At 33.4% G+C, this 20,369-nt stretch overlaps 1 protein-coding gene across 3 annotated transcripts in view; it reads right to left on the bottom strand.

Annotated features, from left to right (window-relative positions):
* LOC111003770 overlaps window positions 1-20,369 on the bottom strand; it is a 147,833-nt gene that overhangs the window by 121,576 nt on the left and 5,888 nt on the right. For all 3 annotated transcript variants that reach the window (XM_045630782.1, XM_045630784.1, XM_045630783.1), the window contains exons 2-4: window positions 14,477-14,766; window positions 13,263-14,112; window positions 1,986-2,091 (exon numbers count right to left, since the gene is read on the bottom strand). In XM_045630782.1, the coding sequence (XP_045486738.1) occupies window positions 1,986-2,091; window positions 13,263-14,112; window positions 14,477-14,589 (1,069 nt within the window). In that variant the 5' untranslated portion in view covers window positions 14,590-14,766. The remainder of the gene's footprint in view (window positions 1-1,985; window positions 2,092-13,262; window positions 14,113-14,476; window positions 14,767-20,369) is intronic.

The raw sequence follows: 20,369 nt of genomic DNA, 5'->3' as shown, positions 1-20,369 counted from the left end.
GCAAACCGTATAATGATAAATATATTTATTCTTCAAGTTTCAACAGAACAATAATTTTTCAATTCGAGTCAGTCAGAGATAAGCTTTATTGTCCAACTAAAAATCAAGAAATACAGCAACTTTATTGCATCTATTTATAAAAATCGCAAAATATCGCACTAAGCGCAAAACTCTAAGACGGCCGGACCACACAACTCTAACACTTTTTATGGAGAATTTTTTTTACCCTCATGCACCTAAAGAAGTTCACTTTAAAAACATATTAAGGCGAAACGAAGTTCGCGGTGCCACTAGAATGGATTAAGGAGTGGTAATGACAAAACATTTAATAGCTACAAGTCTACAACTAGTTTGTCTATCAATTAAGTTTATGAATATTTAATATCCTTTAATTAAATTGACTGAAAACATTTATACCGTAACCCTAATCAAGATTAACAACCAAGTTGATTCCTCAAATAGCCGAGCGTAATTAATGAATCCTTTCGGGACGTTTGATCGATATTTAACATTCAACGGGATAATATCGAATACTCCAGAGTTTACAGAAATGTTTGTATTTGTATAGGAAATACTAGAAACGGATTACACCTTTTCTAGTACGGATTTTGTGCTAGTTGTAGTCACGTATCACGTCGATTTCCGTCGTTCCACAACTGAGCGTATCTGAAGGCAGTTTTTTCCGCGAACCACCATTCTGTGAAACAAGCCGAAACCAATTCAAAGGCCGGTATCGCAATTGAGGCCTTCTGGAAATCACTTAACAACATGCCTGCATATAAAAAATAGTACCTACCCGGTTCAAGGTTCAAGGGATCCTGTATTATTTTTTTTTTAATTTAGACAGGCCTTTATGCAAGCATACCTTTCAATAAATCACGTTAGCTATAAATGCAAATTTGTAGTAGATTTATACTAAAGCTATGTCTAGTAAGCCACTAAACATAGTTTTTAAATTTAAAAATAATTTATTCATGTAGGTAACATAATGTAGGTACACTTATGAACGTCAAAAAAGAAATATACATTAAATGCTCCTAATTTTACATTTACAGCCAGTTCTCAAAGAAGAACTGGCAATAAACTCTCCGCTACTCCTTAGTATAAATCGTCCAAGTACTCGGTCCCGCTGTTAGCAAATGTACGTAATAAAAATATAGTTGACCTGAAAAGTTACGACGAAGAAAGACGACAAGTTATTCCTTATTAACTACTCTCCCCCACGGGGATATATTTTACAGCATCCGAGTTCTTAAATTATTTATTTAGCTCTTATCTTAAGAGCACTACGGGGATACTGAGATCGTTACATAACACGCTTGATATATGAAATATTGTAAAATACACCTTAGTACAGGACAATAAGGATGAATATTTCAGTAAAAAAGAAATAGTGTTAGGTCACACTTGCTTCTGCATAATACGTCTTGCTGTATCTTGGTAAATACTGGCTGATTTATAATGAATAGAACATAATAAGTTAGAGGTAAGGGTGGACTCGAGTATCACATTATATTTTTTAAGTTTCTTAGAGTATATAACGCGGAAATGTTGGACAAATATATATAAAAACCTGTGTAGCAGTACCTAAATAAGTGTTTCCGTAGATGTCTTATCTATATTTATATACATAGTAATAGACAAAACATTCAAAACCTATTTAAGATTTTACGTTGTATTGTCTATTAATAAAACCATTTGCGTCAGATCAATACTACTTTAAAATGAATTACTAAATATGTGGAGAGAACTTCTGGACTTCTATAGTTAAAATCAAATGTTTCGTTAATATCCCAGAGAAGCATTGTGTTCCTACCTAGTGACCCATTAAACGAATACCAATGCTTGTAAATATCTGTCTTCACGTTAACTTCAAAATACTTCGGCATCAATTGAAAGACACTTTACCAGAACGAGATAGTTACTCGAATTTAGTATTTGCATATGTACTCTATATACCTACTATATATAGCATATTTACTCACCATCTCCTTTGGCTTTGGGCGACTCCTGCACTGCCTTCGGTGTGCTGGTGACCCGGGACGGCTGCGCGCGGCGGCATGGCGGAGTGCATTCCGGTTCCTTCGCACGCTGAAATCAAGTTTATATTAATTAATATATAAGCTATATTTCACACATACAATTTCTATAGTGTCAATCGAAACTTCTATATCTATGAACAAATGCCATGGTTTCAAAACACGTACAATTCATTAGTTACGGAAGGTTAGGAAGATTATGGAGCAGCATTAAGCATTTAATTATTATAATTATTACGTGATTGTAAATAAAAAGTTAGAGGGTAAATGGACGAAGAAAGTGACGGAATGGCTTCCTCGCAATGACAAAAGAAAACGAGGAAGACAAATGAAAAGATGGGAATATGATTTGCGAAGAGTAGCTCAAAACAGCGTAAACCCCGAAACAGAGAAGAGTGGAAAGAGAGAAGGAGAAGGCCTACGTCCATGGACAAGCTGTGTAATGAAATCAACGGGCTTGCCGATTAATTATTAGTATTTATTTTTTATTTTTAGTATTATTTTTTTAGTATTTCACACTTTCATGTACCATAATGTAAATAAAACAGTAAAGGTTTTTATTTCTATAATAAGAAGAACTTCTAGATTACTAATAATTATGGAATAGGCGGCGTTTTATCTAAAGAATAAGTTCCAAGACTTAATTTAGTAAAAAACAAAACGTCGTTTAAAATACCAAAATACAAAAAAATAGTTTTGATGCTCATAAGTTTAAGAAGTAAATAAAGTAAAAGTACTCAGTAAATTTATGAAGTTTCATTTAAATTACGACTTGACACTCACCGACTTGACTTTAAATTCCTTGAAGTAAATCCTCATTTTGCTCACAAACTCATGAAATTTATGATACGAATCGCATAAATATCAAGAGTTCACTATCACTTTAATTAAGACCTGATGTGTAAACAAACATAGAATGAAAGAGCTTGCAAAATCTTTGTAGAATAAATTTAATTTTTATCATATTAGGCAACTAATTTATTACCAACAGGTCAACAATCATACAACAATAATAATCTACTGCAACGCTAGTTTTTATTCAACAGTATCAAGCCAGTACCAGTGCTTTAAAATTGCTTCTGAGTATTTGCTGACATAGCTGTCAGGGGCCGGTCAAGTATTACGTAAGAACCATAGGGGGTAGGGGGATTCTCTTATTTGGTGATTACGGCAACAGTAATTATTTACTTTTTTACTATTACCCACACATAGCTTAAAAACGAAATCCATTTTCGAGGATTCCTACAAAGTGTTAATACGTTTTTTGTACTATTATTTTTGAGAGCTTTGCTTACTTTTGCTGACTAGATTGGGTGATAAATAGCACTAAATATGCTTACGTCATACTTGCAATAGACTCTTAGTCCCAAAAGGTAGCTGTGAAATGTTATTTTATATATTATCACTTTGTTCCGTTACATATTCCATTCCCGGCAATCTAAGTAAGTAAAAAGAAATACACACACACATAACTCGTGTCTGTGATAGGAAATTGACCGAGTCTTTTTACGATGCAATCCATGCATATAAACATAAACAAATTCCCTAACAGGGCTTCAACGCCTGGTCTTAGCCCCTAATTTCTCAGAAACACACCGACATACTATGTATCCAACGCATGTATATATTGTTCATCTGAACATTGGAATCCACTCCCTGTTACCACTGTTCATACTAAATTAGAACATATATTTTTTTTATTTACTTTTCTTTTTTGTAACATAGAAATATACTAACTATTCTCAAGACATCAAAATTCATTCCAACTGAGAGGTTTCAAAGCAAATACTATAAGAATGAGATGACCAAAAGTTTTCAGACAGTCAACAAAGTTTGAAGTTTATGACAAGAAATATCAAATATGTAATGACGTACTTTCAAATATATAATTCCAATACGCCTTCGATTTGGGCTTTCAAATTATACAACCACGCCTACGTCTTTCAATTTGTTCAACGATTTATTATAAGTTAGTATAGGCCGATCACACAAGTACTTTTGAGGGAAATTTAAAAGTTCGACGAGGAATAAAGCCTACCTTCTTATCAATAGCCCCAAAATTCCGTATTATACTTATTTTAAATTATTTCCAAACACGAGTTACCTGAACAAGATCGCTGACTTATATGTATAAAGCAGTTTATGTCTATTAAAGGTTAGACAGTACTGTATGATCCGTTGGCAAACCTTTATTAAATAAATCATCGTAATAATTTTCAGTTTAATTTTAATATAGAATTGTAAGGCGTCAACCTAGACTGAATCGTAAAGCAAGTAACTTAATAATTTAACCCAATTACGATTATAATTGTATTACAGTTTCTGCATTACAATTTACTTTAAATATTAAAGTACCAATGCCTACTCAAGTGTAACTATTGCGAAATCAAGACCTAGGTCCAAACCGCCGTGTCCTTTGTCGGTTAGAATGTCGATCTAGACTCTAGATTAGGTAACACTGACACTACAATTTATGTCAAATTCTTACCTATCTAGGTAATCGGCATTCGCTAGATTCTTGACTACAATTATTTGGATAATAATAATTTACAGTCGGCATGTTAAAAATTCTTCAAAATCTAGATTAAGCTATAATTTAGTGGGGTTTACATGTCTTTAGGCTTTTTTTTAAATTCTCGTTTCGCAATCTGTTTTAGAATTGTTTATCAGATAATATTCAGCTTGATACTCAACTTGTTTTCTGATGAAGGCTTTGTCACTATCTTTAGTACTCTTACGTCTCTCTTTGTCGAATTGTGATTCCGCTGTGACGAAAGGAGACAAGTGTTTACTTAAAACGGTGTAATTAGACTCATTTCGGGGTTATAACTTGTCATTTCACTGACCTAACGTTTATTATATTTTTTTATAGAACAGGGGGCAAACGGGCAGGACGCTCACCTGATGTTAAGTAATACCGCCGCCCATGGACACCCTCAATGCCAGAGGACTCGCGACTGCGTCGCCAGCCTTTTAAGAATTGGTACGCTCTTTTCTTGAAGGACCCTAAGTCATTATTTATTACGTCATTTCTCTCACCTTATCCAAAGCCAACGAACTTTCTCGTCAACAGTTAACAAACAATGCATGTACGTGATAATTAATTAACCCAGTAATACAATTGCCCTATAAACCATGTCAATGACTCGATCCCAACGGTATCATTCAATGAGTTTAATAGACTAAACAACCTTGAACTACGTCTATATTCTATAGAGGATACGTAATATAATTTAAAAAAAGTGCGTGTGTACAAAGTACACTTGTCAGAAGTGAAACGTCTTTGTAAAATAATTATTACTAAGGTAAAAGCCCCAATAGATGATCATTTCATGTATTTCTCTGTATATCTATATTTACACGCAGTATATATGTGTTAATAATAATACAAATAAATAAATAATCTACTGCACAAGCATCTTCACTTCAAAAGATATCACAAATATCTTTAAAACGGGTTATCTTAACAACAAGGTAGTCTTGGTAACAAACATATAAATAAAAATTGCTTTATAAATACAATAATCTATTGTTATACCGATACTATCGATACTGCACGTGGTGTCAGATCCTATATTGCAAATCAATTAATTCATCCAAAATTACGACTCAAAAACGTAATTTAAAGGGGTTCTTAATCACATTGAATCATATTTTCTACCTTTTGTTAGTTTTTAATTTGAAATAAAACATCTCGATAAAAACCCCATTTGCTACCATTACTTTTATGTAGAGTTAAGCATGTATTACACTAAACAACTACATTAATAAACAACTGTTTATCAAATCAATCAAATAATTTATGCAAATATCCGTATACTCATCCTTGACTTAAAAACGAATTCTTCCTTTCCATAATAAACAAAGAGATTTACAGTGCATTTGAATAAACATAATTGGCATTCTAAAAATAGCTAATAATTTCCCGTCGCAGCCCTAATCAATCATGACCCAAGGTTCGAAAGACCCGCGTATGACTATATTTGGTCCGACCGATCGAGGTGAACACAGCTTCCGATTGGCGCTAATAAGTTTCTGATAAGCCAATGCCAACAGTTCACAAGTGATGATACCTTACTTGTGATTAACATATACGACATATAATTTAATATACAGGTAATATCAGTTCGATTACCGAACAAGAACAATAGTATGATGATTGTTAAAATGAATATATAATAAAAATTAATTATATGTATCTGCCTTATAGCGCATTTATTTTAAAGAAATATTTTAATTTCTACTTGTTAAATAATTTGACAAACAACATGCATAATACAGTTTAAATTATTGAAAACGGTTCAAACGCAATGATTTTTTAAAAAGATTTTTAACGTTTTGAGTCGAAAATCGTCAATAAAATATTAAATGTATATAATCTAACTTTCCTATTACTTAATCTAATCTAAAAATGTAACGCACTTATAACAAAAAGGCATTTGTTTTTTTATTATATTGTATCGATAAAATCACTTCTCTCTCAATCCGTAAATATGCGAACCGAAAAAATACGTCAAACACATAATTTCGTAAGTCCCATGCATAAGTGATAACATTTAAATTACAATACACTCTAAATTAATCGACATTAGGGAACACTCAAGAGCCCTATAAAGATTCACAAATAAACCCTAATAAGATATACACTGGGATCTAGCTCCCAACGTAAAGGTTTCTAATCAAACAATCACAGCACACACAACATTGAATCAAACAAATCATACGTCTAAGAAAATATTAACAAAAAACCTAGTAAAATGCGCGCGTTTGCGCGTCGTATTCGCGTATAACTGAACGTGCAACGTCTTTCACTTCGCCTATGTCCTTAGCATTTGACAACATTAGACCATTTTAGTGTAGGTGGTTTTGGGTACACATACATTCTAGCAAGGTTGGTTATGTTTTAAAGCAATACAATAAAAAATATTACTGCATTATACGTATACGATATGATATACCACAAACTTTTGTTTAATAAACAAGTGGGCAAATGGGCTCATGGGCTCTTATGTTAAGTGATACCGCCGCCCATGGGCACTCAATGCCAGAGAGCTCGCGAGTGCGTTTATTTATTCACACTTCGTTGCAAAGAAACACAAATAACACAATACATAAAAATTACAAGGGATGCAACGGGCGGCCTTATCGCTAACGAGCGTTGCCGGCCTTTTAAGAATAGATAAGCTCTTTTCTTGAAGGGACTTAGTCGAATTGGTTTGTATTTAGTGGGCAGCTGATTCCACATAATTGTGGTACGCGTCAAAAACTACTTAGTTGTGGAACGGCGGACGTCGAGGTGATTGATACCAGTGGAATTTCGTATTCTGCCTCGACAACTGATGATGAAAATCAGCTGCATTAATCATTATATAAAAAATTAATCTACGCCGGCAAAGTATTAAATAATCAATAGAAAATAAACACAAGAACTGCTACTAATAAAATTTGTATTTTTCAATATATAATGTAATCGGAAAAAAAAACTTTTGTCTTTAGCTTTCTATAAGGAATTACAATTAAAACAATATTGTGTCAATCAAGTCAAGCGTATCTGCGTGTATTATAATTATTATGAGGAAGTGGATATAAAAGTATACATTCCGATTACAGATAACTTATTAAATACATTTATTCATTCAATTAGGTGCTTCATTAGAACTTGCAAAAAATATTTTACATGAAATACCAATTTAAAGGTTGCGCTTTGACAGAAAATGTAGATTTATGATGGTATGGACCATGGATTACTGGATTCTGACCCCAGTCATGGGTTCGATCCTTGACTGTGCCCTGATAAATATGAAAAGTACGCAAATACCATTCAATGTGAGGCGTGATTGAATTTTGTATTTTAACAGCGAAATAGACGTAAAAACCTTATGACTGGTGACACTCTATTTGTCTTCAACCTCAAATTGCATAAGTTAATCAGTTTTCTATTAGGACTGGCATAATTTGACTTTTGGGTCTAATGCCAGTTCCTCGCAATGTCATCTATCTATAGAAAAATATATTTTTTTATTTAAATAATAGAGGCAAAGAGTCTACGGGACGCTCAAAATGAGCAGTCATCACATGGACCCATTATATATAGTGAGTGCGTTGCCAACCTTTGAGGGAGAAGTACACTCTAACTTTGGATACTTGAGTCGATTCCATAGTTCGCTAGTTAAGTAGAAAATGCATTGTGAAACGGACTTCTGAAGTCTTCCAGTCATCAAGGTGATATTAATGGAATTTTGAATTCTTACGACTTGTACGGTGTTGAAACGAGGCAGGATCAACCTTCTTCAGAGTAATCACCGTAGTTACACTTTATGGAAAACGTTAAGAGACGCTAAATCTCTGCGGAGGGAAAGAAAATCAAGCCATGAGTAATACATTGGATTGACAATTCGACAAGGCATGCGATGTTTTCGGTACAAATAAATAAGCTGCTCTTTAGGAGATGAGGAGATGGAGAGATGTGAGCAGTATTCAATGGGAGGGCGTACTTGAATCAAATAACCATTGTAAATATAAAGATGCCTACAGATTAAAATTGAATGACGTGGAATATTCAATATACATACATATATATCCCATAATAAACATATTTTATTGTATTGGACCACAGCCGCGGGAAGTCACACGCTTAACCGTTACGTCAATACTCATCTGTACTTCTTATATTTCAATACATAGAGGCCAGATGAATACTTCAATTGTGACATTGATTGAATACCTTACCACATTATTCATTCAAATTAAACAAAAGAGGCGAAACAAAAAAGTCCATACATCATTCTTTTGTAACATTGCCAATATTCGCGTAATAATTTGCCAATGTACAATGCACTTTCAATCAATCACGCGATGATAAAATATTTTGCGAGATATGCGGTTAAATCAATAATTAAATTCGTGATGCAACTTGTCAAAACAAAAGTTATAAATCGATGTCTACGCTTTCACCTTAGCCAATCCAATCATTTGGATAAAAACGGTGGCTTTTTTAGACGCGGAAGGAAACATGAATAATTTAAGTATTTTGACATTTTTGAAGTCAAGAATGAGGAGAGTAAATTTTTACGATGCGCGCGCTAAGTTAGCTATAGTCAACATTTTAGTTTTTTGTGATGGTTTTATTAACTTTATTTAATGTATTAAAATTGGTGTTGCCTTTTTTAAATTGTTAGCGTCGTTCTTTCTACAAACGTAGAATAACATTTTTATCTTGTTACGTCAATGAAGTATACCTTCTAACGCGTGTACACACACGTTATTTTATATTTAACACTAAAAATATTTTTTAATACAGTTGCTCAAAAAGTGGCATATTGCAGGGAGGTATAGCGTTCGGAAAGTGAGCTATTACACACTCGTGCTTTTTCTTTGCCATTCCCGCACTCGTGCGTTTTCTTTGCCAACTGTCAAAACAATGTGTATTAAAAAGAAAAAACCAACCACGAAGGTTTTATTAAAAAACATTCATAGAAGTTTTTATGATATATGATTTCTAAATATTATAATAATTGGATTCAATAAGTTCGGTTAGGTTTCTTTTCATTTCATATCAATGAAAAAAATATTAAAAAGAATTTTATAATATATGCAAATACATATTTTTAAAAAGTTTACTAATAATTGGATTCAATAAGTTAGGTTAGGTTTATTATATTTCATATCAATAAAAAAAATATTAAAAAGAAAAAACTAACCATGAAGTTTTTACTAAAAAAAATTACAGAAGATTTTATGATTCATGCAAATATTTTAAAAAGAAGCTACTATTTGTTTAAATATCAGATTTAATGATTGGACTCAATGAGTTAGATTTGGTTTTCTTTCAATAAAAATAGTCTACTGAAGAATTGGCTGTATGGGCCAAGTTCCCTTTGCCTACCCAGAATGGCGCCATTTTCCAAAAATGTTCTTTCGAGTTGAGTTATTTGTTGCACAAAATGAGTAATTTTGACGATATTTTATTTGAATGAATACCACCCGAACGCAGTATAATTGCATAAAATGCTTCGAAGAACAATTTACCGGAAACATATCTACGTGCAATGAATTTCTTCCGTAGAGAGAAGAGAAAAAAAGCAAATAGTTTAATTAAATTGCTTAATTTTTTCGCAACTGTATTAAAAATAGTCGTTCAGTACACGTGCGGTACCGTCATTGCAACTTGTCCCGACTGTCAACCCTCACCTTCGGCTGCGCCTCGGCTCGGGTAGACATTCGTCGGAACTCGTTGCAATGACAGGCTTTCCGCACTTGTAATGAAATATACTATTTATTTTTAATAGCGGTCTAAAGTTTTTAGCTCACAAACTTTGCTATTTATGCTACGAAGATTCCTTTATTCCTGTCTATGAGAACTGTCATAAAGGAATAAAGAAAAATCAAGTGATGCCGCCGCCCATGAACAAAGACATACACACATAGACATTAAATTTATTACTAACAAAACACATACACATAATCATACAAAATAACAATAATCAAAGAAAAACATAATAATAAAAAAAAATAAACAAATAGAATGAGAGATAATTTTTTTTTAAAGAATACTAAGTTTTAATGTAATGCGTGTGCTGTGGTTGTAATTGGGACTGGCTCAGCATAATGAGGAGCAGAGTGTTCCACAGCGCTCACACAATGCCAGAAAGGCTCGCGCTGCGTTGCCAGCCTTTCAAGAGAAACGGTTTAAAATAATTAAAAGCCAATGAGAAAAAACTCACAAACAATAAATATACAATATTTATTTACAAGTTTCCACACAGCTTTATCCATAAATGGCATTGCCGTATCTGGTAGTGATATGAAGAGTCGATAATTTACATGCAATTTCATGACATGACCATATACGCGTCACTCTTGACCTGGTTTGGCGCAGTTGGGCCGATATGAGGTCTTATCAATTATTTCATATACAGTATAGATAAGGAAATCTAACGTAAGAAAATCTATGCACACTTTTTAACTTAGGTAAATTAAGAGCATTGCAATCATTTTTATTTTTATGAATTTCACCACATTAAACGTGACCTTAAATTGACTTGAGTGAACAAAAAGTAAATAAAATTTACAGACAAAACAAAAAGACTGTTAAATGAAACGAGTATTAAAATCTAATCATGGTTATAATTATTTTATTATAAATCAAACAATAGCGAAAAAGGAAGTAGTACACAGAGTAATCATAGTGTTTAAAACATGACTAACATAACTATATATATGACTGAAGGTGCCAAATCTAAATTTTTACAACATAACAAGAACAAACAAATTAAATTAATTAGGAAAAACTAAATTACATAATAAAAATACAAGAAGAACTAACGCTTTAAAAACTTGTGACTAATTCATTGTAAACAAAAATTTAATTATTCTACCATCAAGTGATGATGTAGAGTTAATCCCAAAAAACAGCTTCCCACATTTCACAGGCCCATGTGTAATTAGCTAATTAATTAAGGGATAAATTGGAAATTTTACCTCAACAACGTAATTAATTGAGAGGATTTTCTATCGTGCTCAGTGCCTTAACATTTATATAATCTGGGTATTTCGAGGCTTCGTTTTTACTGAATCGAATTCATCGTGTATTTCGTTTCTTTATAATAATAATAATACTTATTTGGGGTACTTGAAAGAGATCGCTTAAATTATGATTATATATACTTTTTAATACAGATCTTCGTAATAAATTTCTAACGAGGATTTTCTCTTGAGCTTTAAATACAGGTGCCCCAAAAAAGACGGTCAAGCGGTGGACCAGAGATATAGCACCTTAAGAGGAACCTGAATAACCGTAGTTTTTTGTAGTTTAAGATTTATTTATATATAAATTTTTCTGTTCTTGGTGATGTTTCGTTTTTTTCTTTTAAAATAAAAAAAGATAAAAAATTACTTCTCTTTTTGATTTTATGTCAATTACGCTTGTATTAAAAAGTTTTTTTTTAAATTTTAAGTAGGGATTATTCGGGTTCCTCATAGGGTGCTCTATCTCTGAACCACCCCTTGACACTCTTCTTTGTGACATCTGTAAGTAAATCATTACATCTACTAACACCTACTTATCTAATATATATAATCTACTAACGCCCTCGGTGGTCGCCAGGCATTCTACTCAATGTACCCGGGCATATCCGACATGAGAGATTTAAAACCTGCGGTTCCTGGCCACTCGGGGCCACACCTCAGCCTGGAACCACCGTCAGTCTACGTTCATCCCCAGACCTCTCCCTCAATCGCTTAGCATTTTCCTACTGCAGCATAACATGCTCACAGAAAGAGACCATTGCACTCCAGGCCTCCTCATTTCCTAACATAGCACATGGCCAATACGTATACCTTGCATTAACTTGCACAAGACGTAAAAACAAAACAATAAACAAAATATGTTTCACTCTTAATTCGTGGGTTTAGTATGACAGTTTTAATTTGGAAAAATATATTGAAATATAAACAAGAATTAATAAACTTTTCGGACTTAGCAGTTTCCTCTGGGGTTAATTAGATATTTATTTTGGGCTAACAAGGGAAGTAGCTAATTAAATATTAGTAATTAATGTTTAGAATATTAAGCCTTATATATATTTATAATATCGAAGATGCTAATATATATTTTTCACCTAGTAAAAATGAGTTTACGTACTGTAGTTTAATACTACTTGAAGTATTCATGTTCCTGGTTCGGTTTAGTTCCAACTACGTCCGCGGGGCGCTGCTCTTTTACATACATCCAATTCTATTACATTTAATGTACGATTTTAGGTAGTTTTCGTGCGTAGGATTCATAGTTTTACAGTTTAAATAAATAATCGTGATGAGCTTGTATTAATCTCTAAAATATTCCGATTGAAAATTTCATATGTGAAATACTTATGTAAATTTTTACAAATGTATGCATATACATATGTTGGGTACGATCAGGCATCAGACTAAGGGCCTGTTTCACAATGTATGTATAAAGTGCCAAATAGCTATGCAACACATACATTATTCGAAAGATAAAAGTTCCAAATAAGATACTTCAAATTTCATGACGTATAGCGCTATCTGACAGTCGTGAACGCAAAAATACTATTTATCCTACCAATAAGTAACAAATAGCTTATTTGGAACTTATCCGGATATTGTGAAACAGGTCCTAAGAGTTTGCAAAATTGTAACTAGTATAAATATGAACGAAATATAGCCAAAGCCAACAATATTAATAATGTTTCAAACGCTTACCGAATCACTTGTGGTGTCAATCCCATTATTCACAAGTAAGTCTTCAAACAAAACATCAGCTTCACATGGAGCACATAAATTATGAAACAGTTCACTAAATCTTTCTACTTTACGAATACACACTGCTCCCAACAAACCCACTTCCTTCACTTTTGGCACATCACCATTACATTTTACAATAACGTCTAAATCTTCTTTCACTATAGGAATGTTACTTTTATTACTATATTTGAGCTTTTTATTATCAATTAAAACTTCTTCATCACCATTCGAATCATCAACGAGATCTTTATACAACTCTTCAAAATTATCTTTGTCTAAACTGTTTGGAGTGTTTTCACCAAGTATATTGTTAAAAACATCATCCACGCTTCCCTCGTCTTCTTTAATACTAACTACTTCCGTCACTAATTTACTAGTCGTTGTATCTATTTTAGAATTATATTTCACGTCAACATTTCTTCCTTTAGGAGTACATTCTAATAAATTGCTTCTTTCTTTTTCTAAAATATTTTTATTAGTGGAATGTTTCGTTCTAATAGCACCATCTTTAGATGTAGTTGAAATGTTTTTAATGTTTTCTTTTTCACGACTTAGTCGCCTGTTGGTCAATGGTCGCTTTTTATCTTTAGCTTTTGAATTATCATCTTCTAAGAGCGACTGCACGGAGGAACTTCTATTATTCTTTTTCGGTGAAGAGTCGGCATTGCTGGCAGCGGCAGCTCGGAGACGGGAAGTTCTAGTGGTTCTGATAGGCACAGAGGTTGAAGCAGTGTTTAGATTCAACTCAGAGGAAGAGTGCACCTGCCTGGCAATCTCAGGAGATTTCTGAACTGCTTTCCTCGGGCGCCTGAAATTAATTAAACCTCTATTAGTAACAGTGATAAATTATTAACAAATATTACAAAGAACTTTGATCTAACATTATCTCTAAAGTCTGAAGATACAGAAATTTATTTTTTATAAATGGGTAGGGTTACGTTAAGGCGTAGCTCAAGTATTAATTTTTCTATAATTTTGTATGTAAAAATAAAGTTAAGAGAATTCTAATCGGAAGTAGTGTATCCGGCCAAAAGTCAGCTGTTACACTGCATTTAAACTTTTATAGACAAACCACAAATCACATCAAATTCGTGATCTATCATTCATATCAGACCGGAAGCAACACCACATTGATAGAACACGATCCAACTAGTCGATATATTATGTTTTACCTTTCAGTGACATTGGCAGAAAACAAAGTGGCCGTCCTCGCTATGAGCTGTTTCCTTCGTTCCTCCTTGTACTTTTGAATCCTCGCTCTCGCTTCGTCCGGGGACTGACTCATTGTGTCGTCCCGATGTCACGTGCTCCAGCAGCTCTGAAATGCCGTCGCTTGGGCTTTCTTATAAGTGGTCTGGATTAAATCTAGCATGGCGTCATCAAGCACGCAGTAGGGCGGAATAGTTGGCAGTGATGGTTACTGACTACGGGCGGGAGGTAGCGTTGAAGGCGCGTGCAATATCTGAAATAAAACAAGTATTGTTTAAGTTTCTTCGTATAATCAAACTATATATATATACTAGCGGATCCGACAGACGTTGTCCTGTCTACACGTCTTTAATTTCAAAATTTCAATTTTTAATAAGCCATTTTGATGAAAATTATTATTCAAATGTTATAACAATATCTAACGATCCAGCACATGGTCACACACGATATAACACAATGATAACAAAACTTTTTTAAAATTTCGGGACAGACTAAAATTAAAATTCGAATATTATTTAAAATTTGACACTGCGATGGTAGCGCCGTCTGTCGGATCCCATGTAAAACATTCCAAAATCAATAACAACTAATAAATTGAAAATTAATTAAAAAAACATTGTCCAGCGGACAAAATTGAGAATCTAAACCATTCCCAGATCCCCTTGAACACACACAAAAAATTTCGTCTAAATCGGTCCAGTCGTTTAGGAGGAGTTCAGTCACATACACACGCACACAAGAAATATATATATTAAGATATATATAATATTACAATATCTAACTCAGAAAACTGATATAATCAAACGTTGTTTCTAGTATTTCCGTTTTCTAATAAAAGGGGCAGGACTCGCAAGACGCCTAAGAACATATGAAGATGAAAATTTATACAAAAATATAAAAAATCTGTGGCGCTAAAACCTTCAAGCCTCGGCCGCAGATTTCTGAATCTGTTTAATTAACATTTTTTTATTAATCTAATAGACAAGGTTATGATGGCCTATACCTGATACACGCCATCGACTTTTCGTCGATGTTTTCCTTTATCGTTCAAGCAAATGTTACTTAAAAAGATAAACACGTGTCGCGGACACAGTTACACTACTTTTACATTTTCGGTGTCCAACATTCGATTTAGATTGCGGTAGACCGCATAACTCAACACAGATGACAGGCGTGAAATACTATGCAGACATACGCAGGAGCGATTGTAAGGTCGACAAATCGCTAAAAACAATAGAGTTCGAACCGCGGAATGCCCTGCTCGAAGAGGCATCGCCTTTGTTCTATTGTCTGGTCTTCTGAGACATACCGAGGCAATTGTGTTAATTTATTACATGGAATTACGCACGAGTAGAAGTCTTTCGTGAAATATGTAAAGTCTGATTATTGAGTAAATATTAAAACAAGTGTTTAATGTTCAGACAGGTGTTACGTACATTTTATAAAGAACACAGCAGTACAATTTTCTGTTGTCCGTGACCTATCAGGTGCCAATTTGCGATGCAGTATCGGGTAACAGAATGTTTTAAGATATTTTTTTATACATGTTTATATACCTAAACATGAACACTATTTATTATAGTAAACATTTAAATGCAACTATATAAATAATAAAATAAATCGTTTTTAGTTCTGGGCCTCAGATTTCTGTTGAAGGCAGTTTTTGCCACGCCGGCAACGCACTCGCGAGCCCTCTGGCATTGAGAGTGTCCATGTGCGGCGGTCTCACTTAGCATCAAGTGAACCTCTTACCCGTTTGTCCCATTCTAAAAAAAATCAGCCTCCTGTGCCTGACACACGCCGTTGACTTTATAGAAGACATGCCGATTTACTGACGATATTTTCTTTCCTACGTTCCAGGACACGTTGCCAATGGGCACAAATAAAGAAAATCCTATGGAACAGCCGGGAATCGAACCTATCACCTCAGAAAACTGCTCTGCATTTTACATAGATACTGGGTATTTATACGCATATAGTGAACTAATCCCGTGATTTATAAGATAACCTTAGATAACTCTAGCCTATGCACATACATGTTCTTTCATCCATCGCAAATCATGATAAGTGTATCGACGACATTTAACATATGTATGTTAATACACTTTACAGGATGTGTTCTAATTTGGATTCTGCCACTAATATCGACCATTTTTAGCACTCCTCTACTGCTTTACTTTATAAGTTAAAACAACTATTAACGTTCTAAGCCTTGTATCTTTCTTCATTATTATACCTACTAGTAGTCGTTCTCCTGATTAACAAATTTTGTACTGTCATGTTTTGTTTTGCTTTGTATCTTATTTTTTATCAGTGAAACTTTTTGTGGAATCCAATATAGTTATTTTGTTTTTTTTTAAAGAGATGTATCTGTTTTGTTGCCTTAACAAATAAATCTAGATAGCTGCCTATGTAATCTTTCGATTGAAAGTGCTGAATCTATAAGAGGTTAGAGTTGCCTATTAATGTAAACGTTGGATAGATGAAACAGTTATATAACTCGACTGAAGTATTACGGGACATTCCTATTTATTGATATTTTCTGTTAGACATGACATAGATCACAGAATGCGCGTTACATTTTTCTCCATCACGTACGTTTCTCACACCCTAATTCACACGTCTGCGTAGATTAGATAGATAAGCGTATCGCTCAGCAATGCAGCGCTGTTGCGGTTCGTCATGGCTCATGCATTGGCAATGATTTAGCGCTGCAGCGCTTCACTTGCCAAATGGATCCGCATAGCGATCGGGCATTGAACGTGAATAAATTAAAAAAATCGGCTAAGGTAAGTAGCGCAGAAATTAAATAATACACCTAGTTTGTTATTACACAGCTTTTCTGTATTATTACTCGAAAGAGAGCTGTATGCTATATTTACAACGCTTTCCCGGCAACACAACTGTAGCGAATTACTGGATTCCAACTTCCACATGATATTTGCAACATACCGAGAACAACATTAAGTCATGATTTGAAACACGATCTTAAAATCACACTGAAGTTAGTTTAGTAAAGAGCGATAATTTCGAGAACTTCCCGTGTTCTAAATTTAAAAAATAACTTGTTTGCCATAGACAACCAACTTATGGCTACAACTTGCTTATTATCCGTAAACCTTATTAATTTTTTGACTGCGATTAGATGCGTAAAATCCACATGAATTGAGATCAAGACAGATCAGAGTATATTTAAAAGCACTCCAGTACAGCTATAGGATAACGATAACGCGACAAATAAATATTTACTCAGTTTCCGACGTAAACAGTGACGCAAAAATAACTTTCCATTTCGTTATATTAAAGGTAATATTATGTTGACTCTCATGCATAAGTCTCCACGCCTTTAGACGAATTTAGTACAAGTCATTCAAATATAGTATTTATCTATGAAAATAACAGAATTATTCATTTTACCTTATTAAAACTATACGGGCGGCCTGATAATAATTGTTTAGGTAATAGTTGATATGAATCCTCCAATATTTGCGACTCATTACCAATATTTGCATATGTATATTTCACGAGTAAATAACGTTACTAGAACATATCGTCTACACGATGATTGAATATTATACAAACAAATACGGCATATCACGTGAGTATTATTCAACATTGGATGTAAACAATAACTAAATAGTCTTTGTCACGAAATTAATATGTGTATGTGATATGTTCAATATTTTTATTTATTCAGGAGCCTTTTTTGTGAAGCGGCAGGCAGAGGTGGTCTCTCTCGCTCTTGATCTCCACTTCCTACGGTCCTGAATTTTCTCACTCCACTTTCATGACATTCGCCAAGCATGCTGTTGGTTCCGAGTAGTTTTGACCTGTCCCATAGTTATTTATTTAGTCGTTATTAAATTAATAATAGTCCTGTCAAGGATATTTTATTTTATTTTTTTAATGTAACAGAAGGCAAACGGCCAATTGTGCGTGTACAGTATATGATTTCAATAGTAATTTTAAATGAAAGGAACATAAAAAAAGTATTTTAAGTACCTTTAGAAATTAAATACAGTCGTATACCCTGACATTTAAATGAAATAAAGGTTGATGATTATAATTTTATTTTTACTTCAGTTGTGTTTTCTTATTATTTTATTTATACCCGCAATAAAATGTCAATAAATAAAAAGGAAGGTAATATCACTTCCTTAAAATGTGAAAACCCAAACGAGGTCGTTCACTGACTGCTCAACGTGTTTTATATAAAAGTATCCTAGACGGATCGGGCCACATCACCTCTATTAAACCATGCGCAAATGTATGTATTCTCTCATAGCCTGAATCACGAGATGAACAGCTTTATATTATCTGGACACGAAGGTAAAACAACAATTTTTTTTTCTTTTTATAGAACAGGGGGCAAACGGGCAGGAGGCTCACCTGATGTTAAGTGATACCGCCGCCCATGGACACTCTCAATGCCAAGGGCTCGCGAGTGCGTTGCCGGCCTTTTAAGAATTGGTAAGCTCTTGAAGGACCTAACTAAAGAGAACTAACTAAAAACTATTAAAATTTCCTTGTTAAAAAATTTTCTATTGGAATTTATGTTTCCCAGTCCTATCGCAGATTCAAGGGTTCACGACTTGCAATCGAGCGTGTTCACCACTCAACCAATGAGTCACTATATACCCTACAAGTAAATAAAGACCGGATTGTATTGAAAGCCAGTTTCACTTTAACGATTCGTCTGTACAAGGACTCGTGGTTAAAGTACATTATTTATTTTTAATTGATTCCTGCAGAATATTCAATATTGAATAAAGTATATTTGCAATTGTATCTATCTATTATTTAATTATTATTTTTGAATCGTATCTATTTATTTAGGTAAATCTTCTTAGATGTAATATTTTTAAATATATGATTTTTAATTACCCAGCAAAAGAACCAGTTGCCGCGCCTTCGGCATTGATTGCATAATTTTTAAATTATCAAAAACCTTTGTTTTTATACTGAGACAATCTAATAATAATGTATTTATTGCATTGTTATTAAGAAGGCAACGTGCTTATAGCTAACAAGCGATATCTCCAAGCCCTAAAAAGGAAAAAGAAATTCAAAGCGTGCAAGAAGTGGATGACTAAATTAATAAAAAAATAAAATTACAAGTAACATTCCACGTAATGTAGACAAAGACATAACAATGTAACATCTAAAATAAACAAGCTTATCTTAAGAATAACAATTTACGCCAGGTTCCAAAATACACTAAAAAAATATTATTACATATTTCAATAAAAAATATAATTACAAAAGGCATGGCATGATTATGTAGAAGACTTTTAAAACACTACTATTATATCGAAGCATGGTCATGATAGGCGTAAATTTGTGACAACAGGGCCTCTAGCGTAGTGATACCCTGATTGCCACGCCCCACATGGGGCCTCGATAGTTAAGGAGAGCTTTTCGAAAATTAATGAAAATTATTTGTAATAAGAATTTAATTTTTTTATTATAAGTTTCACTTACTGTTAATCGTTAAGAGGAAGTATTTTAATTTAATGAAAAACATTTTTTTTATTAATAATAATTTAATAAGGCTAAAAAGGTTAGGTATAACTTAGTGGCAGTAAGCTACTAGGTTTACCTAAAACATACTGACATAAAAAACGTATGCAAATGACGGAAGAGAAAACTGTATAAAAACAAATTGATTTGCAGAATTGATGTATATGTGCATATATTTGCATGACATCGACCTCATTAAATGTTATTTCACTTTAACAACCATAATTTACACGATATGTTTCGGAGAAATAACTCATTAAAATGTTTTATCACAGCTGTAATTTGCTATGACAAATAAATGTTCCTTGCCGTCTCGTATTTCTTTAATGATTCAAC

This window comes from Pieris rapae, chromosome 13, assembly GCF_905147795.1.
Source record: "Pieris rapae chromosome 13, ilPieRapa1.1, whole genome shotgun sequence".
Lineage (NCBI taxonomy): Eukaryota > Metazoa > Arthropoda > Insecta > Lepidoptera > Pieridae > Pieris > Pieris rapae.
The sequence above is the reverse complement of the archived record's forward strand: the minus strand, read 5'-3'. Positions and strand labels throughout refer to the sequence as shown.